The sequence below is a fragment of the Balaenoptera physalus genome, assembly GCF_965194825.1.
Source record: "Balaenoptera physalus genome assembly, chromosome: 7".
Taxonomy (NCBI): domain Eukaryota; kingdom Metazoa; phylum Chordata; class Mammalia; order Artiodactyla; family Balaenopteridae; genus Balaenoptera; species Balaenoptera physalus.
Window position 1 is genome coordinate 49,185,305 of NC_138886.1, and position 26,978 is coordinate 49,212,282.

General features: G+C 35.9%; 1 protein-coding gene across 4 annotated transcripts in view; it reads right to left on the reverse strand.

Annotated features, from left to right (window-relative positions):
- The window catches only part of SMC5 (structural maintenance of chromosomes 5), a 101,944-nt gene that overhangs the window by 17,539 nt on the left and 57,427 nt on the right, over positions 1–26,978 (reverse strand). For all 4 annotated transcript variants that reach the window (XR_014266083.1, XM_082470875.1, XM_082470874.1 and 1 more), the window contains exons 11-17: positions 22,577–22,690; positions 13,600–13,694; positions 12,822–12,954; positions 9,961–10,134; positions 8,147–8,316; positions 5,583–5,706; positions 5,130–5,252 (exon numbers count right to left, since the gene is read on the reverse strand). Coding sequence is in view for 3 of the 4 variants with exons in the window: in XM_082470875.1 (XP_082327001.1) it covers positions 5,130–5,252; positions 5,583–5,706; positions 8,147–8,316; positions 9,961–10,134; positions 12,822–12,954; positions 13,600–13,694; positions 22,577–22,690 (933 nt within the window). In the remaining variant the exon portion in view is untranslated. The remainder of the gene's footprint in view (positions 1–5,129; positions 5,253–5,582; positions 5,707–8,146; positions 8,317–9,960; positions 10,135–12,821; positions 12,955–13,599; positions 13,695–22,576; positions 22,691–26,978) is intronic.

Below are 26,978 nucleotides of genomic sequence, written 5' to 3' on the forward strand. Positions count from 1 at the left end.
GAAGCATTTCTGTACATTCCTTAATATTTTCCACAGAAATGATCATATTTGTCTGAAATAGGCAAGTTTCTTCTCCCTTTTCAGTATGTAAGCCTCCTCTTTTTCTTTCCTTATTGCACTGGCTAGAACCTCCAGCACAATGTGAAATAAAATTGGCGAGAGTGAGCATTTTCCTTGTTTCCACCACTGAATATGATATGAGCTACTGGTTTTTGGTAGATGCCCTTTGTCAGGAGGATGAAGTTTCCTTCTATTTCTAGATGCAGAAAGTTTTTATCATACAAGGATACTGGATTTTGTCAAATATTTTTTCTGCATATATTGAGATGAGATGATATGGTTTTTCTCTAGTTAATGTGGTGAATTTACACTTACGAATTTCCACATGTTAAATCAACCTTCTATTTCTGGGATAAACTCATTTGGTTAGGATATACTACTCTTATATATTGCTGAATTTGATTTGCTAACATTTTATTAAGAATTTCTTCATCTATGTTCATGAGAGATACTGGTCTGTAGTTTTCTTTTGTCTGGTTTTGATATCTAAGGCTGGCCTCATATAATGTGTCACGTATTCCTTTCCTTTTCACCTTTTCTAGACTTTAGGTAGAACTGATATTAATTCTTTTAAATGCTTGGTAGAATTCACCAGTGAAGCCTCTGGGCCTGTAGTTTTCTTTATGGGAAGGCTTTTAACTACAAATATGATTTCTTTAGTAAATATAGGGCTATTCTAATTAGCTCCTTCTTCAGTGACCTTTGATAGCTTGTATCTTTTAAGAAATTTGTTCATTTCAGTGAACAAATCCTTCTAATGTCTGTAGGATTTGTACTGTTATGCTCTCTCCTATTAAATTCCTCTTCCCTACATCGTGGCCTGGAAACTCTCCAGGCAATAAGCTAAGGCAATTGTAGAGCTCACCTGGTTCTGTTTTCCCTTCTCTTAGGGAATCACTGTCCTGTGCTGCCTGTTATTCAATGTCTGAAAATCTTTGTTTTATATACTTTGTCCCATCTTGTAGTGGTTTAAAATAAGAGCGTAAACTGAGCCCCTGTTTCATGATGGCCAAGAATGGAAACATTTACTTTTTATTATGGGAAATGTAGAAATATATGAAACAGGAGAGAGAACAGTATAATAAACCTTTATGTATCTACCATCCAGCTTCTTCAAAAATTCTCAACTCATGACCGACCATCATAGTTTCATCTACACTCCCTCCCCACACGGCCCCCTCCCTGGATTATTTTGAAGCAATTCCAAACATTAGTTTCTTTGTAAATATTACAGCAATGTATTTCTAAAAGATAAATCCATAACCACATTATCAAACTTAAAAAATACTATCAGTAAACTCTAATATTATCAAATATTGAGTCAATATTCAAAATTCCATTTCTTAGAACTTTTTTAAGTAGTTGCTTTGTTCAAATCAGGATCAAAATAATGTCCACACATAGTATTTGGTTAGTACGTTTTTAAAGTCCCTTTTAGCTTATACATTTCCTCTCCCCTTTTTATCTTAGTTATACAGTACTGCACTGCCCAATAAAGTAAGGCACAAGTCATATGTGACTAGGGTTCTGAGAAACTAAATTTTTAATTTAAAATAATTTAAAATTTAAAATCAATATTCCCTTTAGCCACCGGAAAATGTTTAGAATAATCTGAGTATATGAATTTACTTTTGCAACTCTTAAGTTTTTATAAAATCTAATATTTCTGATGGAAATTTATCATCTGAATTCACATGTGTTGTAAGTATTTATTACAGTATTTTGAAGGCTTATTATAAAATTGTAAAATATCTCAATAAATAATTTTCCAATATTGACTACATGTTGAAATAACATTTTAATTTATTGAGTTAAATACACTATTAAATGGATAGATAATTTTACCTATTTCTTTTTACTTTTTAAAATTTGGTCACTAGAGACTTTATAATGACATACAGCTTGCACTATATTCCTATTGGACAGTGCTAAAGTAAATGATTTGTCCCTATACAGTCCCTTACGTTCTTGATTTTGCTTACTGTATTCCTGTAGAGTCATTTAGCATATTTTTTGTTCCCCTGTATTTCCTGTAAACTGGTAGTTTTAGAGCAATGGTTCTGAAATGGGGGCAATTCTGCTCCCCAGGGCAGTGTCTGGAAATATTTTTGGTTGTCACAGCTGAGGGAACAGTGTACTACTGGCATCTAGCAAATAGAGGCCAGGGATGCTGGTAAAGACAGCCCCCCACAAAAAGAATTATCCAGTTCAAAATATTCATAGTGCTGAGATTGAGAAACCTTGTTCTAGAGGCTTAATCAGATTGAAATTTGATTTTTTCACAAGATTAGTTCATAGGTGGTGTTGTGTTATGTCCTTCCATCAGGATACACATAAATAAATCTCTGGCTATCTTTTTGTGATGTTAGCAGCTAATGTGATCCACTGATTCATTAGCAGCTACAAGGTGGTGATATTCTAACAGTATAATTCCTTCTGCATTTATTAACTCAAATACTTCTGTAAAGAAAAACTTCCCCATCTCATTTGTTTATCCTAAATAGTTCACATAAAAAAGCCAGCATAAATGCTAGATTCTTTCTTTGCCATTTTTCAAAATCATGAGCTTGTTCCCTAATATCCTCCCCAAAGGTGACCATTATTATTTTAAGCATCAATTATGAAATTCATAGGTTTATCATACATTTTTGATAAATATTTTGAGTCTTTTTGACCCCAAAAGATCCCTGGTGCTCATTGTCCTTTCATTTTAAACCTTTTTGAATCTCTTTCTTTTAGATGTACCTCTCATATTATGCATAGTATTGGAATTTACTTCAAAAAACTTTTTAAAAAGATAAATTGTCTCCATTTATATTTAATGATATGACTGATTGACGTTTGGCCTAAGTTCTGCCATTGTTTTGTCTTAATATGTATATAAATTAAATTAAATATCTAATCTTCAGTGATGTAATCTGTTTTATACTGTCCCCTTCTCCCTTTTTCGTCTATTTTTGGCATTTAGGAAAGCTATTTTTATTTGAAAGATTATGTGCAAAGTATCTTATACAATATCCTTATGGCCTTAATATCTTTTTTGAGATACTGGTTCCTACTATAAACAATATTGAAATTCTCCCTCATTTCCCTCTCCCAAAGCATCTAATCTGAAGTAGTACCCCCTTTTATTTCCTGATAGTACCTATAGGACAATCAGCAAATATATTCCATTTTACTTACACTGTCTCCCTTCTCCCATGTTTAGAGTGTTGTGCCTTTAGCTACTGTGTCAGCCTTATAATCACATGATACATGCTTACTATCTCCTTAGTCTATCCTGTAGTTCTAGTTCTCCTCAGTAAGCAGCTTTGTTCTGCAAAGCAGTTTCGGTTAATTTGAGAGTTCACAGGGCCTGAACCACCACCCCAGCACCACCTGACCTTTCTTGAGTCTACAGTCACCTCCCAGTTTCAGCTGCTCTCAAACTGGTCTGCTGAACTTTCCACACCAAATGGGGCCTCTCTTCTTTAGAGATGAGTACCTGTTGGTGACTTGATTTTTGGATTCTTGGAGCCTTCCCTCTGCTTCTTACCACATACTTTTGGATACCATACCAGTCTTGATGCTGCTGCTGATTTGATCTTACCCACCTATATTTTGGAGTTTATGGGTGTTGTAAAATATAGAATTTGACTGATGTTTGTCCCTGGTTCTTGGGAGGAAGACTCTAAAACCCTAGGAATTGTCTGAGTGATAGGAGTGTCTGTCTTTGTTATTCACGGGCCCCTACTAGGATCACACCTGACTTTACTACGCTAAGGAGTGACTGACTCAGGATGGGGGAAGGCAATGCCAGAAAGACAAATCATGTGACTAGAGGGCTGGGGCTTTGAGTCTTATTATTGTCCTCCCAATCTCTTGAATTCCAGGGAGGAGGGCTGGAGATTGAGTTCAACCACACAGCCAATGATCCAATCAATCATGCCTAGGTAATGCAACCTCAATAAAAATCCTGAACACGGAAGCTCCACAGAGCTTCTTGGTTAGTGAACACACTGATGCTAGGAGGGTGACACATCCTGGTTTCACCAGAAAAGTGTACAGAAACTGTGTTCAGGACCCTCCCAGACCTCACCCTACATGTCTCTTCATTTGACTAGTAGGGATTTGTATCGTTTATAATAAAACTGTAATTGTTAAATATAGCCTTTTCTTCAGTTCTGAGTCATTCTAGTTAATTACAGAACATGGGGGAGTCATAAGAACCCTTGAATTTGTAGTCAGTTGGTCAGAAGTGCAAGTGGCCTGGGGACCTCTGAACTTGCAGCTAGCATTTGAAGTAAGGGTAGTTTTATTGGGGACTAAGCCCTTAACTAGCCTGATGTTAACCCTGGGTGGTTAAGTGTGAGAATATACTGCAGTACACCTATAGGGATACCTTAAAGCTTGGTTTGTTGTATATGTTGTCCATGGGTTGTTAACTGTTATGTTATCCTAGTTGCTCTTCTATTTTTGGGAAAGGATTTGGAAGACTCAAAAACTATGCCACTGTTATACTAACTCATTTTGTTGCTAGTTCTTCTTTGGAATTTATGTTAACTTAGTACATCACCCCCGACCCCCCACTATTTCAATATTTATCATCGTTTCACAGATATTAACAGAAGATTAAATCACCAAGATTACACACTAAGGCCACTCTTAGTGTTGATTAGAACTCATCTGCAGTTTACTTTATGGGATACAAACTGCAATAAAAGCTACTAGTTGCTGCTTGGTAACAGTAACAACTATAATTTATATTGGTTAAGAAAGCAGACATGAGACTTTGGTTTTCAAGTGACTAAATCGGGGACTCTAATTCTCTTTTTTGATTATTACCACCCCTCCCCCAATCAAATAACATAAAATGCAGACTACATACAAAGGGTTTAAAATATTGCTTCCTCATCAGCAGGATGCATTAAATTTGTAAATTAAAGAGCATAAAAAACCTGCATATTGCAAGGCATGATATATATATACACACATATACGTATATACATACACACACACCTCCCCACACACACACACATTTTCAAACTGGTCTGAAGCCCCAAAATAAAAAATAAAAGCAAACATTTTACCTCTGTGAGACGTAGCTGTGATGAAGCAGCCATATAATCTGATTCTAATTTGTTCTTCTCGGAGATCACTGTAGTATTTTGAAGAATTAAATCTACTTTTTGTATATGCAAAGAAGTACAAATCTAGGAATAAAAACCCCTATGAGTTTGTTTTACAACTAAGAAAAACAATACAGTTTCTTTTAAAAAACAAAATTATAAACCATGAAAAAAATAACATTTTTCTAATGTGACTGATACCTCTCTCAAATAATTATTCTAAGTTTTCTTGTATATTTGAGTCAGCTGGAATAAAATAATTTAGCTTAATGAGTGCTTTAAACCAATTCACTGATCTATAATGAGAAATGTCAAACAACAGAGAGCTGAAATTACTGTTGAAAATCTCTTGCTAAGATTTTGCTGTCGACCTGCAACAAAAAAAATATGACTAAAATTAAGAAAATGGCTTACCTTTATCAGGTTTGTTAATTCAGTAACAAGTTTGGCTTTTTGAACATTTATTTCTTTGATTTTGGTACTTGCTTTTCGCTCTTCCTCTTCAAGGTTGCAAGTATCCTGTTCCATCAGCTTTAAACTGTATGAAATGCATAATGATGTGGAAATCAGAGAAAACACAAGGATTGAGCCCAAATTCTTAGGTCCCCTGCTGCTTTACGGGTGAGCTATTTAGCAATGCTACTCAGATGTTAACTGCTAGCTTCTAGATTAAACAATTGTTTTATGCAACCACTCAAGATTGAAAAGTATTTTTTGAGATAGAGTGTGTGCCCAGCATAGTCTAGGTAATGCTAGTGGCTAATGGTATAGGATCTGGAATCAGAAAGATGGATTTAAATTTCCTCTTTGCCACTAATGAGCAATATAACTGAACAAGTTACTCTTCTGAGCTTCAGTTTCCTCATCTATAAACTGTAAATAATAATAGTACTTCTCCTGCAGGGCTCTGGTGAATACTAAAAAAAGGCAAATTATGCAACACAGTATAGTGTCTGGCCCATAACTGATAAACACTGTTTATAAATATAGTCCCTTCCCTTACGGAGCTTAACTGTGGAGATCTGATTAACAGGTTAAAAAAAAATATAATGAAAAGGCAAATACAACAATCCTAAAAGTTAATACTTTGCTCTTTAAGATGAAGAAACTAAGGCTCAGAAGTTGTTACCTAAGATCCCAGCTACTAAGTTGTAAGATGTGTTTGACATCAAAGTCCAAGTCTTTCCATTTGACATCAAAGTCCAGGTCTTTCCACTACATCATGTTGCCTCAAGGGAAAAATCAAGAACAAACGATGGAAGCAATAATAAACAAGAATGAGTAAGTTCAGTGGATGCTGTAGAGAGTGGACTGAATGGTACATGAAGAGACTTTGGGGAAGACAGGGAGGAAATAGAATGGGTGGAGTGAACTAAGATTTTGAAAAACTTGAAAGCCAATCTAAAGGAAAGCAGTATTTAATTAAATTTCATGTAGTAAAGGTAGGACGCTATAACAGATATTCCTGAAGGGGGTAGGAACATGAAAAGAAGATAAACTGGATGACAGTATTCTGGATGCACTGAATGGAGAAGGAGACTAGTCAAGTAGAGACCACTAACCAACCATGTCACCACTGCAGTATTCCAAAGTGAGTCACTGGAGGTATGAGACAGCAGGATGACAATGGATATGAAAGGTTACTGCACTACAAAAATCAACATTACTTTATGAGGAGAAAGTTTAGCTTTAGACAATGAGTTCAATACAGCAGTCCAACAGTAAACGTCTTGTAGATGACTGAAGATAGAAATGAAGAGTTAAAGTAGAAAAAAATTCTAGGCAGTTAGACTAAATAGTTATATCTTGCTTTAAGCAACCAAGGTACATTATTTAAACAAAAGTTAATGGGCAATTGTTTGCTTAAAATTTTTTTTTTCTTAAAGCATTTTAAATATGATTTAATTTATGAATGTGTTTAGAAACACTATTATATTAGATCAAGGTAAACTTGTACCTTATTCAAGGCAATGAGCTGTCATTTATTATGTTATTAATATCTATATCTTTATTCTATAGCAAAGAAGCATGAAAGAACAATCACAACAAAAAGGTCTGTGCTGTGTCATGACTGACAGGACATGGGAAAAGCCTTGAAACTGGAAGCCACAGTTCCTTTCCCCTAGGCTGAACACCCTAATAGCTTTTATCCCATCTTATATATTCCAAGTTTCTACAAAATATCTAAATTCAAAATAAAACAATAAGTTCTGAGGACAATTGCCTGGGATCTCACAGTAAGCTAGCATAATGTAACAAAGTCATTCATGGGTGAATGATGCACTTAAAGTAATGTAAGAGTGCACAACTTCACTGATGAGTTCACATTCCATGTTGCAATTAAACTTTCACAAACCACACCTTGGCAAGTTTTGATGTAACATTAAAGAATACATACACTGAAAAGTCTATTAAAGCACTTCTCCCTTTTCCAGCTGCATATCTATGTGAGGCCAGATTTTCTTCATATACTTCAACCAAAACAAACATCTCACAACCAAGTGAATGCAGAAGCACATATGAAAAACAACTGACTTCATCTAAAGAGATTTACAAAAATGTAAAAACAATGTCATTCTTCTTGCTAAATGTATTTTGTTTGGAAAACTTTCATAAATATGTTAATGTATGACTTTATTATCATTTTAATGAATTATTTAATTTCTAATTTGGTAAATATCGATAGATATAATCCATAGAAACAAAACTTCCTCAAGGTCCTCAATAATTTTTAAGAATAGAAAGGGGTCCAGGGATGAGAACAGCAGATCAGGGAACAGAAAAACTCACACCACTTAAGATTCACCTCCCTTTGTCCCATGTTTTGGGTAGGAGGAGGGTGTAAGTTTGAGAGAGAAACTGTACACAGAGTGCTGGTGGGAATTGTGTCATCATTACAATGTATAACTAATAATATCCTTATAGTGCTTTTGTACCACCCACCCAACCCCCTTACCCCAAAACAGGCTGAAAGATACCTTCCTAGTTTGGAACTAATTTTTTGTTCCAGTTGTCTTTTCTTGGTGTTCCTTTCAAGAAGCTCCTTCTTCTTTTGTCTAAGTTCATTATCTTTGTGTTCTAGATGTTTGTTTGTCTCACGTAAGGCAGTCAACGCTGATTCTACTGCTTGCAATTTTCTATTAATTTCCTATGGAATATGCAATATTGTTAGTATATTTAAAAAACAGGCTAAAGTATTATAACTCCAGTTAATATTCTTTATTAATACTCAAATCGAAATAACCAATCTTTAACTTAAATATAAGACATAGGGGCTTCCCTGGTGGCGCAGTGGTTGAGAATCTGCCTGCCAATGCAGGGGACACGGGTTCGAGCCCTGGTCAGGGAAGATCCCACATGCTGTGGAGCAACTGGGCCCGTGAGCCACAACTACTGAGCCTGCGCGTCTGGAGCCTGTGCTCCGCAACAAGAGAAGCCACGATAGTGAGAGGCCCGCGCACCGCGATGAAGAGTGGACCCCGCTCACTGCAACTAGAGAAAGCCCTAGCACAGAAACGAAGACCCAACACAGCCAAAAATAAATAAATAAATAAATTTAAAAAAAAAAAAAAAAAAAAAAAAAAAAAAAAAAAATATAAGACATAACACCATACATTCTCCCGACATAAATCATACCAATGTTTTCTTAGGTCAGTCTCCCAAGGCAATAAGAAATAAAAGCAAAAATAAACAAATGGGACTTAAACTTACAAGCTTTCACACATGAAAGGAAACAAACCATAAACAAAATGAAAAGACAACCTACGGACTAGGGGAAAATATCTGCAAAGGATGCAACTGACAAGGGCTTAATTTCCAAAATATACAAACAGCTCATATAACTCAAAAACAATCCAATCAAAAAATGGGCAGAAGACCTAGATAGATATTCTCCAAAGAAGATAAACAGATGGCCAATAGGCACATGAAAAGACTGTCAACATTGCTAATTATTAGAGAACTGCAAATTTAAACCACAACGAGGTACCACCACATACCAGTCAGAATGGTCATCATTAAAAAGTCTACAAATAACAAATGCTGGAGAGGGTGTGGAGAAAAGGGAACCCTCCTACACTGCTGGTGGGAATGTAACTTGGTGCAGCCACCATGGAAAACAGTATGGAGGTTCTTCAAAAAACTAAAAATAGAGTTACCATATGATACAGCAATCCCATTCCTGGGCATATATCCAGACAAAACTATAGTTCAAAAAGATACATGCACCTCAATGTTCATAGGAGCACTATTTACAATAGCCTAAGACATGGAAACAACCTAAATGTCCATCAACAGATGAATGGATAAGGAAGATGTGGTACATACATACAATGGAATACTACTCAGCCATAAAAAAGAACAAAATAATGCCATTTGCAGCAACATGGATAGACCTAGAGATTATAAGTGAAGTAAGTCAGAAAGAGAAAGATAAATACCATATATCACTTATATGTGGAATCTAAAATATGACACAAATTTATTTACAAAACACACTCACAGACATAGAGAATAGATATGCGATTGCCAAGGGAAAGGGGGAGGCAGGGGATGGATGGATTGGGAGTCTGGGATTAACAGATGCAAACTATTATATATAGAATGTATAAACAACAAGGTCCTACTGTATAGCACAGGGAACTATATTCAATATCTTGTAATAAACCACAATGGAAAAGAATATGAAAAAGTATATATCTATAATGAATCACTTTGCTGTACCCCAGAAACTAATGCAACATTGTAAATCAACTGTACTTCAATAAAAAAAATTTTTTTTTAAATGACCAACCTTTAGCTGTTCTTCTAAGTGTCGTCTTTGCTCTAGATCCACAGTGACTGTGAGAAACTGGGCTACCTTTAGGGATGTGTTACTAGAAATAACTTTGTTTGAATAAAAAGAAGTTTTCACCACAAACTTTTCTTCTGCTGTATAAATTTGTTTTAATCGGGTTTCTTGTATTACCTATAATGTAAAATAAGCATTCAGTGCACATCTAAGAATAATTATGATATATTTTTAAAAGGACTAAAGAATTAAAAATACAGATCTCATGAACTTTAGAAGGTCAAAATATACTAGATATACTTTCATTTATTTTTTAAAAAATGTACCCAACATCTCTAAAAAGGTGAGTGATAAAATTCAGGTTATTATTTTGGAAAACAACACTAAGGAAGAGAGAACTGGGAGAAAACCAAAACAACAACCACAGTTGGCTATACTTCTACTTCACTATACAATCTCTCCCAAGTAAGTGTACTTTTGGGACTTTGTTTTATCTACAGAAGAGATACCAGGAGTCAGCTCCCCAGTAGATTGAACTGTGTTATCTCAACTAACACATTTACTCTCCCCTCCCCTCAGTTATATTGTTCAAAGATACATAATCTTATATTTAATTCCTGTATATTTGCGGAATACTGAATGCACACACTTTTCAAGGACTTCAAAGACTTCTTTTCGCATTTTTTGGAGATCTCTTCTCTCAAGAATTTATTTAAGGAGTTTCATAAACTAATGCACATTCTAAACACCCTAACATTGGATTTGTTACTGTTATTTATAAAGAATAGGCTGTTGTAGTTTTTTCCAGTCTCGAAAGTTTTATTACCAGTATTCTTGTGGCTTGTTTCTCTCTAGAAGTTTAAGTGAAGAGATAAGACATATTTAAGCATACTTAGTTTAATAGGGTATAAACTGGCATCCACAAATGCTGAATAATTTGAAATGAAGGGAAAGCCTAGATGAGGTTAGCCTACCCACGTTTCATGAAAATAAGTTTTAAGCACACTGAAACTGACAGAGATGGTGGGAGTGCTCTCAGAAAGAAGAACATTGTTAAGCTAAGGAGGTCAGCAGACAATTTAACCAAAGAGACCAGTCTTGGAAATTAATGAGAACAACTGCATAAATAGAGTATAATCATTTACAGAATCCAAAATGTCAGGACTTGATAATAAAGCAAAACTTTTATACTAAAGAATGTTATTTTTATTCTAAGGAAGAAATATAGCCATTATTGTCATTTAGGTAGACATGAAACATTAAGACAGTGAATTTCCTCAATGAAGGTTTGTATCTTCTGAAAGATGGCTAAGACAATGTCAAGGGCTTTATTAGGTGTCTGACTTTGCTTTACTCTATACAATGTTATTTTTCTAGTACAGACAGTAGAGTTAAAGCTCTCTAGATGACTCAACCAAAATGTTAAAAAGTAAAGTACATAAAAATAATTCAACTTGAAGCACTGCTCAAAAAGTGAAAGGATTTTCCAAGTGCAGTACTGTTCCTTTCTGCCCCAAAGTAAAGCTATGAAAGTCCTTACCAAATTTTCTATAGTCTTTCTGCAATAGTAAAGAATGCCTACTCTCCTAACCTTCAGAGATAGCGCCCTACCTACCCCTGAAGTTATGACAGAAATTGCATTGGTCTATGTATATAGTCTTGTCCTCTTTTTTTAAACCCCGTCTATGAAGACCGAAGAGAGAGGTACACCCACATGGAGAGTTGTAGTTTTGCTTTCCCCAAATGGTCACCATAATACAATTTTTAATCAAAAACACAGGCAACTTACCATAATTAATAATTTGCTTGTCTGTGCAAAATGGGTTAGTAATGAGCCCGCATTTCTATCTTCTGTTAATGAGGTATATAGAGGCCCCGAAATTACAAATGAATATCCTAGGGATACTTGTAGAATGCTTGTTAAAAAATGTAAAACACATTCTCTAATAAATTCACTATTATAAATAGCACTTAGGTCTGTAATTGGGTCCTACAAGCAGTATTAATATGGCAACTTGGTATTATGGAAAAATCTGTTCTAGAAGAGACTTCTTCCCTGTTTCTCCCTTTGATAAAAGCAATGAAGGTGGTTTGGAGTCTTAGAGATTACTTGTAAGGAGAAGAAAACTCCAAGCAGCATTAGCAGAATATAGGAACTTAAGAGTTTATGTAGCGGTACTAGACAGGAAAATGAAATCCTATTAAGGGTGGTCATTCACATGAGATAATCTTAAATGGAAACTTTAAGGGGAGGGCTTACCAAAGCAGTTCCATATCCTAGCCTACCAGCCTAAAGTATAATTTGTCTGAAAAATAGAATACAGGAATTTAAATGATTAAACCATTAATGTTTGAACAAATGTTTGTCAAGCAAGGCAGAATCACGTAAGAGAGCCAGGTGTCTCTTCAGGTTTTAACTTAACTACCCTACAGGTATTAAGTTATTTATTTACTCTAGGTCAGCGGTCCCCAACCTTTTTGGCACCAGGGACCAGTTTCGTGGAAGACAATTATTCACAGACCCGGGTTGGGTGGGTTGGGGGGATGGTTCAGGCTAAGTAATGCAAGAGATGGGGAGAAATGGGGAGCAGCAGATGAAGCTTTGCTCAGTTGCCCACCGCTCACCTCCTGCTGTGTGGTCAGCCTGGGGGTTGGGGACCCCTGCTCTAGGTAACTCCACACCACTCCTGTCGTAAAGTATTAGTCAACATTCACCGTCCTATGTCATATTAAAAATGGAAAATACCAAGATAATTTCTGTATGGTTAAAAACAATGACATGTTTCTTTAAATTACAAGTTTTCCTTGACTTTAAGCTAAGAAGTTTTAACTACATTTTTGGTACTGATTCAGTACTTTCTTACCCGTTCAATTCTTTCTCTGGTTCTTTCAGTTCCTACAGGAACTTCATGAATGTGATACTGGCAGCAAAGGTAACTCATGACAGGATCAGGTGCATCAAATAACTCTCGCAAATAAGAGAAAAATCCATACTGTCTGAAAGGAAAAGCAACTATTAGGTTTTTCTTCTTAAAATATCATTAAAAAAAAAAATCTCCTAGTTGACATGTGGTGACTAAACAATAAATAAAATATAAATTAACGATGGTACAGAAAGTATTTTCTTTGTATAGTTTAGTCACTTAATATTAAGTGATTAATATTCAGATTTATTTCCTTGTCAGAAAAATTTAATATTTATAATTACGAACTATTAATCTCTTCTTTTGTTGTTTCTACCATTGCTTTTATACAGAATTAAGACTTTATTTACTTACAGCTGTTTTATAATTGCAGTTTTTCCATTTGATCCTTCTGGAAATTATTTTTATATTATGAAGTGATGATTTACCCTTTTATTTTCCCAATAACTAACCAACTATTTTACTAACTTTTACTAAGTAGTCCAGTATTATTCCACTGATTTAAAAAATCACCATCATATACTAACTGATACCATGGTCTGTTCCTGGGCCTAGATTTTTCCTTATTTTAGACTTAAGTAGAGATCCTAAAAAGGAATAATACAGCCTATAAGAAACATACTTATGTGACAAAGAAATAATTAAAATATATTTGAGAGAAATGATTATTCAATATTCAAAGTAACAGCTTAGTTCTAATAATATTTTCAAGACTTACTTGAGTTCATTCAATGGTCTTGAAGGTGCTTTGTCTGCATATGAACTCTTAGGAGCAATAACAGCATTCACTCTTAATTTTTTATGGTCATGAACCTTAATATAAGGAAAAGAAAATATTACTTTAATTACCATATACTATCAATCAAAATGATTTTTAAAGTTATGGTATTCTTACTGGCATTCATGGGATGATCAGAAATTTGAACACTGACTAGCTATTTAATGGTACTTATAAGAACATTTTTTAGTGTGATGATATTGTAGCTATGTGTTTTCACTAAGAGTACATTTCTTCTATTATTTCCACTGATAAATTCTATCAAACAGATAAGGAAGCAGTAATACCAAAAACCCTTTTCAGAACAAGAAGGAAGGGACATTTCCCAAGTCATTTTATGATTCCAGTATAATCCTGACAAAAGTATTACAATATCCCTCATGAACACATATACAAAAATCCTTAACAAAATATTAGTAAACAGAATCCAGCAATATACACGACCAAGTAGAATTTATCCCAGGAATGTGAGATTGGTTGATTTTGAATGCTACATCAATCCAAGTTATTGTATTATCAGAATAAAGTACAAAAGCCATATGATTTTCAGCAAACTAGGAATAGAAAGAAATTTCCTCCACCTGGTAAAGGGCATCTATGATAAGTATACAGCAGACATAATACTTAATTGTGGAATATTGAGTGCCTTCCCCCTAAGCCTGGGAACAAGCAGGGGTGTCAAATCACAGCACTTCTTTTCAACATTGTCCTAGAGGTACTAGACAATGTAGTGAAGCGTAATAAAGAGGTAAAAGATTAAAAAGGAACAGGTAAAAAGATCTATTTGCAAGGGTATGATTTTCTACACAGAAAATCCTGTGGAATCTATAAAGCAACTACGAGAATTCAAGAAGTGAATTCAATAGTGTCACAAGATACAGATCAAATGAAAAAAAATCAAATTATATCTATGTACTAGCAGTTAACAACTGAAAAATGAATTTGAGAAATCCATTTCTAAGAGTGTCAAAAATCCATAAAATACTTAGGAACACATTTAACAAAAGATGTGCAAGACATAAACACAGAAAAAATAAAACACTGCTGAGAGACAAGATGGGATGGCGGAATGGAGGAATTTCATGGTGGCACAGATTAGCAATGTTGAAACTACTTTCACAGCCTAGAATGCTGTGACTACTTTCACAGCATTCTACACTTGAACAAATTAGTAAATAAATTGATGATAAGGGGGAGAAGGAGGTATTTTTCACTGTTACAGTAGGAAATTACAGATATGCAAAGGAGAAAGAGTAGAAGGTACCCTGTTGTGTTCGACTGTAATTGGAAGCATCAGTGTGAATTCATGGTGCCCTTATGCACTCTTGTTTTCCAGATAAATACAGAAATAAATATAGATATAAGGGTTTGCATGCAAGGGCTAAGAAGCAATGAGACACTAGCAGCAATGCACACATCTAGCACACAGATCTTGGTTTCTAAAAACTAGGGTTCTTTGGGGAAAAGCCTGATTGTAAGGCCCAGACACAGCAAGGTAAAGGTATAAGTCAACACCTTGCTCTCCCCAAAAGTAAGCAGTGCTCAAAATATGTTGGCAAAATAACATACAGCGGTCAAGCTGAAGGTCTCACTGGACAAATGTGGGACAATTTGAGCATTAAAATAAATAATGATAGTAATGGATTAAAATCCATAAAACATAAAATTCTATGAATTTTATATGATATAATAAATGAGTAAATAAATGGAGAAGAAAGGGCTCTTCCTTACAGAATACCAACTAATAAATATAGAAAGAATGATGAGAATCATTAATGGTTCTTAAACCTACTAGGCAGTTACATGAGCAACAGGATATTTTTAAAGGCTCAAAGTATTTCGTCACACATAATTACAAACAGAAAAATAGTTTTACTGTAATGCTTGTTTTGAGGACAAATTTATTCCAAGCAATTTATATATTAGGGGACAATTTAAACATTATGTGACTCTCACATTTGCTTACGTACAATTACATCCATAACAAATATAAGGTTTTCTCTAGGTGAATGCAAAAAAATTGCACCCAACTGAATGGAGCTGTGTAGGAATAGACATAATTTGTGCACAAATACACAGACACACATACATCCCTCTCAAACATCTACCAGCTACCTGAGTTCACTACATATTATGAGCCACCCCTCAACCACATCTGGTGTTACAACTTTCCATCCAATTTTAGATAAGTGCTTTATAATTGTTTTACCTACTACACAATTCACATACGGAACCCTTCCAACGCCTAATTCCACAAGCCAACTTCAGGTCTTTCAATAAGGCACAGGGTTGTAACGTACAGTACAGGGAATATAGTCAATATTTTATACTAATTTTGTACAGTGTGTAATCCATAAAAACATCGAATTACTATCTGTACACCTGAAACTTATAAGTCAACCATACTTCAATAAACAAATAAAAATGAAAAAGCACATTTATTGTATCTGCATATTTCTTAATAATTTAACATATGTAAAACTGTGCTTCCCCCCACCACCATAGCCCCTGTGCGTTTTTATTATATAATTTTGCATAGTACAGTAATTTTTAGGAATTATATATTGGTTATAGCAAAACCACCTGTTCTTTGCTATGGAGAAATAATAAAGCAGGAGGAGACAAGACAGAGGAGTAGAAGGATGTGAGCTCACCCCCTCTTACGGAAATACCAAAATCACAACTAACTGCTGAACGACCTCTGACAAAAAAATGCTGCTACCTACCAAAAAAGATACCCTGTATGCAAAGACAAAGAAGAGCCACAACAAGATGGTAGGAGCAGTGCAATGGCAATAAAATCAAATCCCATACGTGCCGGGTGGGCGACCCACAAACTGCAAAATAATTATACCACAGAAGTTCTCCCACAGGAGTGAAAGTTCTGAGCCCCACGTCAGACTCCCCAGCCTGGGGGTCTGGCAACAGGAGGAGGAACTCCCAGAGAATGTGGCTTTGAAGGCCAGCGGGGTTTGATTGCAGGAATTCCACAGCACTGGGGGAAACAAACTCCATTCTTGGAGGGCACACACAGGGCCTTGCGTGCACCAGGACCCAGGTAAAAAAGCAGTGACCTCATAAGAAACTTACCTGCTAGTATTGGAGGGTCTCCTGCGGAGGTGGGGGGGTGTCTGTGGCTCATCGTGTTGACGAGGACACAGGTGATGGTAGTTATGGGGAGTACTCATTGGCATGAACCCTCTTGGAGGCTGCCATTTTCTCACCAAGACCTGGCTCCACCCAACAGCCTGTAGGCTCCAGTGCTGCGATGCCTCAGGCCAAACAAACAACAGGGTGGGAACACAGCCCCACCAATCAGCAGACCAGCTGCTTAAAGCCTTCCTGAGTAAACAGCTGCCCGATAAACACACCCCTTGACACAGCCCTGCCCACCAGAGGGGCAAGACCCAGCTCTACCCACCAGTGGGCAGGTACCAGTCCCTCCTACCAGGAAGCCTGCACAAGCCTCTTAGACAGCTTCATCCACCAGAGGGCAGACAGCAGAAGCAAGAAGAACTATAATCCTGCAGCCTGCAGAATGGAAACTGTAATCACAGAAAGTTACACAAAATGAGACAGCAGAGGAATATGTCCCAGATGAAGGAACAAGATAAAACCCCAGAAGAACAACTAAGTAAAGTGGAGATAGGCAAACTACCTGAAAAAGAATTCAGAGTAATGACAATAAAGACGACACAAGATCCTGGAAGAAGAATGGAGGCACAGATCGAGAAGACACAAGAAATGTTTAACAAAGACCTAGAAGAACTAAACAACAAACAGAGATGAACAATACAATAACTGAAATGAAAAATACACTAGAAGGAATCAATAGAGTAACTGTGGTAGAACTGATAACTGAGCTGGAAGACAGAATGGTGGAAATCACTGCTGTGGAACAGAATAAAGAAAAAAGAATGAAAAGAAATGAGGACAGTCTACGAGACCTCTGGGGCAACATTAAACACACCAACAGTCACATTATGGGGTCCCAGAAGGAGAAGAGAGATGGAAAGGACCTGAGAAAATATTAGAAGAGATAATGGCTGAAAACTTCCCTAATATGTGAAAGGAAACAGTCACCCAAGTCCAGGAAGCACAGAGTCCCAGGCAGGATAAACATGCCAAGGAGGAACATGCCAAGATACATGGTATCAAAATGACAAAAATTAAAGACAAAGAAAAAATATTAAAAGCAATAAGGGAAAAGTAACACATAATGTACAAGGGAACTCCCATAAGGTTATCAGCTAACTTCTCAGCAGAAACTCTGCAGGCCAGAAAGGAGTAGCACAATATATTTAAAGTGATGAAAAGGAAGAACCTATAACCAAGGATACTCTACCCAGCAAGGCTCTCATTCAGATTCGATGGAGAAATCAAAAACTTTACAGACAAGAAAAAGCTAAGAGAATTCAGCACCACCAGACCAGCTTTGCAACAAATGCTAAAGGAACTTCTCTAGGTGGAAAAGAAAAGGCCACAACTAGAAACAAGAAAATTATGAATGGAAAAGCTCACTGGTAAAGGCAAACATACAGTAAAGGTAGGAAATCATCTGCATACAAATATGATATCAAAACCAACAATTATGAGGAGAGCACAAAGGCAGGATACTGGAAATGCATTTTAAATTAAAAGATCAGCAACTGAAAACGATCTTGTTTATATATAGAATGCTATACCAAAACCTCGTGGTAACTGCACACTGAAAATCTACAATAGATACACACGCAGAAAAGAATAAGGAATCCAAACACAACACTACAGTTGGTCATCAAATCACAAAAGAAAAAAAGAGGAAGGGAAGAAAAAACACCTACAAAAACAAATCCAAAACAATTAACAAAATGGCAATAAGAAGCTACAGTCATCAAAACAGTATGGTACTGGCACAAAAACAGAAATACAGATCAATGGAACAGGATAGAAAGCCCAGAAATAAACCCATGCACATAAGGTCAATGAATCTACAACAAAGGAGGCAAGACTATACAATGGAGAAAAGACAGTCTCTTCAATAAATGGTGCTGGGAAAACTGGACAGCTACACATGAAAAAATGAAATTAGAACATTCTTTAACAAGATACATATAAATAAACTCAAAATGGATTAAAGACCTAAATATAAGACCAGATACTATAAAACTCTTAGAGGAAAATACCGGCAGATCACTCTGACATAAATCACAGCAATATCTTTTTCAATCTGTCTCCTAGAGTAATGGAAATAAAAACAAAAATAAGCATGGGACCTAATCAAACTCAAAATCTTTTGCACAGCAAACGAAACCATAAACAAAATGAAAAGACAACCCACAGAATGGGAGAAAATATTTGCAAACAAAGAGACTAACAAGGGATTAATTTCTAAAATTTACAAACAGCTCATGTGGCTCAATATCAAAAAAAACAAACAACCCAATCAAAAAATGGGCAGAAGACCTAAATAGACATTTCTCCAAAGAAGACTTGCAGATGGCCAAGAGGCACACGAAAAGATGCTCAACATCGCTCATTATTAGAGAAATGCAAATCAAAACTACAATGAAATATCACCTCAAAAAAAAAAAAGGACTTCCTTGGTGCCACAGTGGTTAAGAATCTGCCTGCCAATGCAGGGGACCTGGGTTCAAGCCCTGGTCCAGGAAGATCCCACATGCTGCAGAGCAACTAAGCCTGTGTGCCACAACTACTGAGCCTGTGCTCTAGAGCCCGCGAGCCACAACTACTGAGCCTGCGTGCCATAAGTACTGAAGCCTGCGTGCCTACAGCCCATGCTCCACAAGAGAAGCCACCGCAATGAGAAGCCCATGCACCGCAACAGAGTAGCCCCCGCTTGCCGCAACTAGAGAAAAGCCCGCACGCAGCAACAAAGACCCAATGCAGCCAAAAATAAACAAATAAATAAATATATTTTAAAAAAAGAAACATCACCTCACACCAGTCAGAATGGCCATCATCAAAAAGTCAACAAACAATAAATGCTGGAGAGGGGGTGGAAAAAAGGGAACCCTTTTGCTCTGTTGGTGGGAATGTAAATTGGTACAGCCACTATGGAGAACAGTACGGAGGTTCCTTAAGAAACTAAAATTAGAGCTATCATATGATTCAGCAATCCCACTCCTGGGCATATATCCAGAGAAAACCATGGTTCGAAAGGATACATGCACCCCAATATTCACTGCAGCACTACTTACAATAGCCAAGACATGGAAGCAAGCTAAATGTCCATCAACAGATGAATGGATAAAGAAGATGTGGTACATATATACAATGGAATATTACCCAGCCCTTAAAAAGAATGAAATAATGCCATTTGCAGCAACATGGATGGACCTGGAGATTATCATACTAAGTGAATTAAGTCAGACAGAGAAAGACAAATATCATATGACATGGCTTTATGCGGAATCTAAAAAAATTGATACATATGAACTTATTTACAAAACAGAAACAGACTTACAGACTTAGAGAATGAATTTATGGTTACCAGGGGGGAAGGGCGGGGGGGAGGGATAGATTAGCAGTTTGGGATTGACATGTACCCACTACTATATTTAAAATACACAACCAACAAGGACCTACTGTATAGCCCAGGGAACTCTACTCAATACTCTGTGATAACCTAAATGGGAAAAGAATTTGAAAAAGAATAGATACATGTGTATGCATAACCGAATCACTTTGCTGTATACCTGAAACTAACACCACATTGTTAATCAACTATACTCCAATATAAATTAAAAATTAAAAAAATGAAAAAATAAAGCAAATAGGGCAAAATGTAAATAATTATTGTAAATCTGGGTAAAAGGTATATAGGAGTCATATGTATGACTCTTGCAACTTTTCTATAAGTTTGAAGTTATATCAAAATAAGTTATTAAAAAAAATAGAGGAGTGGAGGTATAGATGAAACAATATTGGCCATGAGTCAATGTATCAATGATACTAGTATGCAGAATTCATTTAAGTTTTAAAAATCTATTGTTTTAGTGGTGGCTACACTAAATAAAATTGAATTACACAATGAGAAAGTAATTTCCTTTTCAATTCCCTTTCAATATTTCTAATCATACCAATGAGTAAGTTACATATGGTGTTATCATGTCTTTAACTCCTTATTACCTCCTTTTAAAAAAATCATATCATCTGCTTTCGAGAAGCAACAGTACAGATCTCGGATTTACTAATACTGCTTTTATTGTCTTTACTGTAATGTAAATTATGTTTTTCTAATTTGGTAATGACATTATACTTCCTTTCAGAATATTTCATTTCAGTAACAAGAAGTGAAGTGATTTAAAGAAAAATTTTAAATAATAATATAGTTAGTACCCAGATATGGCAAAAATTGTGATGGTAGTACATGGTAGTATGCAGAAATGGCAAACACCATGAAGAAGGTTTGTAAGTTACTAAAGGATGGGAAATGGTACTCTAGTAGATATAATTACAGGAGGAGGTTATATACAATATATTTCAAAATTTAAAATATACACACAAAAAGTGATACATGTAAGAGGAAGTTCTAGTCCTAATGATGAGCCCCTATGGAAAGTTGTCACAGTATAAGAAAAAAAAAAAAAAAGTCAAATTTCCAGGAACCTGTCATATTATTAATATATGGTTCAAATTCTTAGCACAGAGGAAGAAGCATGAGTTTTTGAGGCAAATCCAGTTACTCAGTGTAGGCTAAGCTGGCCATTTGCAAAATAGAAATCATCTAATTACACCTGACTCCAGGCCCTTCACACTGTGCCATGCATGTCTCATAGACTTGTAATCCAAGTAACCTACTTCTTCAGTGACATCAGTTCAAGAACTCACTGTTTAGGCTTAAATAGTTCTGAATAACACAAATGCTTAACTTTTTGGAGACCATTTTATAATTCTGTAGATTCAACTTTTTTATCCAGTCATCTTTTATTCACATTCCCTGTCAACTCCCAAACCAGAAGGAGGGCAATACAGTAAAAGTCAAAGAAAGTAAAGATTCTGTCCAATCACTTGTGTACCAGAGAAATAGAGGACTACTTAAGCTGATTCACGGTCCTGTCCTCACTTAAGACTTACTAGAAAAAGTTTAAACAAAACAAAATCTAAACCTCATCTTTCCAGGGCTTTTTAAAAAGTAGAAGGCGTATTGCAAAAGGATAAAGAAACCTTACTGGCAAGGATAGTAACATACATAATAGCTAACAATATATATTATATAGATATATAACAATATATAATAAAAACAATAGTGCCCAACACTGTTCTAAACTTTTTCATTTAATAAATTATTTAATCATCACAACCATCTTTTGAAATAGATATTATCTCCATTTTATAGTGAAGAAATTAAGACACAAAACATTTAGTCAACTTGCTGAAATCAGCAGTAAAGTCGGAATTCAAAGCCTGGTAGCCTATCTGTAGAATCTATACTCTTAACTAAGCCATGCTGTCTTCCAGTGGCTTATATTCTTGGTCAGTGGTGTTTTTCTAGTCAGATATAGAATTCTCATTCTTTTTAAAGTTTTTTATTTATAATAAGCTACAACATTATATTCCCCTCCAAAGAAAAACTGAGTTCATTCCAATACATTTCCAAAAAGGATGTCCAAGACCAAAGTCTCATCATTATGATGTTTCTCTTAAAACAATGTGACAGAATTACTCTTCACATTAATTCCCAATGGTAATTTCAAAAAATGTTAAAGATGGAATTATAGGCTGTTGTTCCTCTTATAAAACTAATTCAATCCTCAGTGGTATAGACAGAAAAGAAATTAGCAAATTTGAATGATTTTACACAAGAGTTACTGCTGGTAAAATAGGTCATTATCATTTTTTGCTCTAGAATGAGGTTGAAAACTCAAGCACTGGAAGCTAAGTGTGAAGTGAGTTAAAATATTACAGTACTTGCCTCTTTGAGGAAAACCTCCATATCTTCTTGACTTTCAAACACAAAAGCTCTCAAGTCATTTGATGGAATATGATTTTCAATATATTTGGCATTTTTGTTATCTTTCATATTGATCTAAACAAAACAAAAAGAAAATAAAAGTTGATTTTCATGAAATCCAAACTGACTACTAGAACATAATTATACTTAACTTAGATTTATTTAATTAGGTTAAATAAATCCTCAAGAAAAAAGCAGACCAAAAAAGAACAGTTTGGTATTGAAGAGTCAACATTTTAAAACGGCTATTTAATTTACTGTCCAAGACATAGTAAAACAAAAGCCAAGACTTTAACAGCACCTAACGCATATTGATTTTGATACTGTCTAAGAAATAAAAAGTTCCTTTCTGGTCAACTCACTGAAAACATTTGAAATAGGGTTAGATTGTAACCTGAGTATAAACATTTCTCATCTGTCCCCAAACTTTTAATATTTTTCTTCTTAATCTTTAAGAGGAATTCATGCTATACATGGCAAAAACTAATTAGTATAAAAATACAAAGGCCTAAATAAAACTTTATGAAACTAATGAAAAAAACTTGCTATGGATTAATTATAACTATGGGTGCTTTCAAGAGAAACCCTAGGTTTGTACTACTAGAGCATAAACTTAATTACTTAATCAAATTAGACATTTGATTAGACATTTAATTAGACATTTTTGCACTTGAGGCTCAGTGCTATGTAAGATACTAAGACAGTTCAAGATCTAGGGCTCTGGGATCAGACAGATGTCACTTCCATTCCTATGTATGACCTTAATCAAGTACCACCTAATCTCTGAAAGCTTTAGTTACTTCATCCTAAAATAGGTAGAGTAAAACAGTCTATATCTCAAAGGACTAAATGTGGATTAAAAGAAATAATACAACAAAAAAAATCAGTAGACTGCTTGTCATAAATGTTGGTATTATTTTAAATTACAGAATATTGATCAGTATAGAAAGATGGGAAAACTAATAAACAAGCAAACAAATGAAAAAATCAAAGCCATATAAAATACCATCCCCCAGACATAAACACTACAGACATTAGATGTCTACTGTTTCACAATTTTTTTGGTAACAAGTTATTGGGTTGGCCAAAAAGTTCATTTGGTTTTTCCATAAGATGGCTCTAGCGCTTAGTTGTCTTTAACTTCGAAACAACTTTGTTAGACTATATTGTGACAGCTGTCATACCAGCATGTATTTTTTAAAAAAAATCAAAATTGGTGAATCTTTGTATAGCCATTTTAATATTGAAGATGGAAGAAAAAAAGCAACATTTTCGGCATATTATGCTTTATTATTTTAAGAAAGGTAGAAACGCAACTGAAATGCCAAAAAGATTTGTGCAGCATATGGAGAAGGTGCTATGACTGATTGAATGTGTCAAAAGAGGTGTGCGAAGTTTCGTGCTGGAGATTTCTCGCTGGACAATGCTCCACAGTCGGGTAGACCAGTTGAAGTTGACAGCTATCAAATCGAGACATTAATTGAGAACTGACTTTATACCAAGCAAGAGATAGCCGACATACTCAAAGTATCCAAATCAAGTGTTGAAAATCATTTGCATCAGCTTGGTTATGTTAATTGCTTTGATGTTTGGGTTCCACTTAAGCGAAAAAAACCTTCTTGACCGTATTTCTGCATGTGATTCTCTACTTAAACGTGATGAAAACGTTCCATGTTTTTAAAAAATTGTGATGGGCCATGAAAAGTGGATACTGTACAATAATGTGGAACAGGAGACACTGTGGGGCAAGTGAAATGAACCACCACCAACCACACGAAAGGCCGGTCTTCATCCAAATAAGGTGATGTTGTGTATATGGTGGGATTGGAAGGGAGTACTCTATTATGAGCTCCTTCCGGAAAACCAAATGATTAACTCCAACAAGTACTGCCCCCAATTCAACCAACTGAAAGCGGCACTTGACGAAAAGCGTCCGGAGTTAGTCAACAGAAAATGCATAATCTTCCATCAGGATAACGCAAGACGGCATGTTTCTTTGATGACCAGGCAAAAATGCTTATTGCTTGGCTGGGAAGTTCTGATTCATCCGCCATATTCACCAGACATTGCACCTTTGGATTTCCATTTATTTCAGTCTTTACAAAATTCTCTTAATGGAAAAAATTTCAATTCCTTGGAAGACTGTAAAAGGCACCTAGAACAGTTCTTCGCTCAAAAAGATATAAAGTTTTGGGAAGACGGAATTATGAAGTCGCCTGAAAAGTGGCAGAAGGTAGTGGAACAAAAGGGTGAATACGTTGTTCAATAATGTTATTGGTGAAAATGAAAAATGTGTCTTTTATCTTTACTTAAAACCCAAAGGAGGGCTTCCCTGGTGGCGCAGTGGTTGAGAATCTGCCTGCCAATGCAGGGGACACGGGTTTGAGCCCTGGTCTGGGAGGATCCCACATGCCGCGGAGCGACTGGGCCCGTGAGCCACAATTACTGAGCCTGCGCGTCTGGAGCCTGTGCTCCGCAACAAGAAGAGGCCGCGATAGTGAGAGGCCCGCGCACTGCGATGAAGAATGGCCCCCACTTGCCGCAAATGGAGAAAGCCCTCACACGGAAACGAAGACCCAACACAGCCATAAATAAATAAATAAATAAATAAAATATTAAAAAAAAAAAAAAACCCAAAGGAACTTTTTGGCCAACCCAATACTTTGTTGTAAGGAATGGTACTAATGAAAAAAAAAATAAAGTGGGTGTTTGCTACAACTTACGGAAAGGGTAAAGTAACCCCAATATCACCATAGGAAGTCATCTTTTTTTATAGTTATGGATAAGCCAGCATAGGACTTAGCTCTCATTATCACTCTCCCCCAGGGTGCATTTATCAGAGACATTCTGCCATATCAGATTCTGGGGCCCACATCTTGTATAAGTTGGTTACACGGTCATCTAATTTTTTGATGAATTTCACCTGCTCGTTTAGGTAATGAGTCTCAGAGAAGTCACACAAGTAGGGGTCATTTTTGTCATTGGTCAGTTTGTGCATTTACAGTAGTGACTGATTCACAATTTTTTCCAAGTGTAATACACACTCCATTGCATTCATTGTCTGGTTTCCTGATATCCTGAAGGAAGATTTGGCCACCTTGTTGGTTCTGAACCTTCATCAGTTTCTTAGCGAGCTCCTTCTCCTCATGAGATTGGTGAAGAGAATATCTGGCAAAGTTCTTCAGAGCCACGTCTTTACAAAGTAGTTAGACATAGGAGGTGTAGCTTTCCAAGATGTTCTGGTGGTTGATGGCAGACTCCTGTTTCACAATTTTTTTTTTTTTTTTTTTTTGTTAGAAATTCACGTTCTTTTATTTATTTATGACTGTGTTGAGTCTTCGTTTCTGTGCGAGGGCTTTCTCTAGTTGCGGCAAGTGGGGACCACTCTTCATCGCGGTGCGCGGGCCTCTCACCATCGCGGCCTCTCTTGTTGCGGAGCACAGGCTCCAGACGCGCAGGCTCATTACGTAATTGTGGCTCACGGGCCCAGTTGCTCCGTGGCATGTGGGATCTTCCCAGACCAGGGCTCGAACCCGTGTCCCCTGCATTGGCAGGCAGATTCTCAACCACTGTGCCACCAGGGAAGCCCCCACAATTTTTAAAAATGAAATCTTTCTATATATCCTATACTGTAATCTGTTTTATAAGTCATTAACATATCATAAATGTCCCTTTATATTAGTAAATAGAGACCTATGGCAACATTTTAAAGGCCTATGGAGGTGGTACAACGCATTTCAACTAGATTTTGAAGGGTTAGGTAAGTGTATGGGCAGGATACAGTTGGAAGAAGGTGGTCGGAAAAGTAAAAGGTTGTTCCAGGAAGGGTAAAATAACAGAGTATCTCCCTTTATCTCAGACTCAAATGTAATTCAAAAAGTAAATATATGCCAGCTAGTAATCTGACTTGGTGATAGGCTACTATCAGGAAATCAAGTGACAAGAGGATGACAAATCAAATAAAGACTAGAAGTACTGTTTTGAGGTTAGCATTTTAATAAAAGTCTGTTGAAAAATTATACTTGCATTCTAATTTATAATACTAAGGGTCACAGTATTTCTTCTTTACTGAATTAATCAAAACAGTAATGTCTGCATCCAAAATAGGTATTCCCTTCTTGATCAAGCAAAAATATTCTAATAATTCATACCTGAGCAAGGAGAGAATACAGTATTATGCACACTAATTTTGCTAATATAATGCAAACTATATGAAATGATTTTGAATAAAGCATAATATAAACAGGAGTTACAGAATATAGAACTTTTCATGAATCCTACAAGGATCTACAGTGAATTCTTTCCAAAAAAAATCATCTAGCAAAAATAATCCTTTTATTATTTTGGAGTTTTAAGTGTGTGT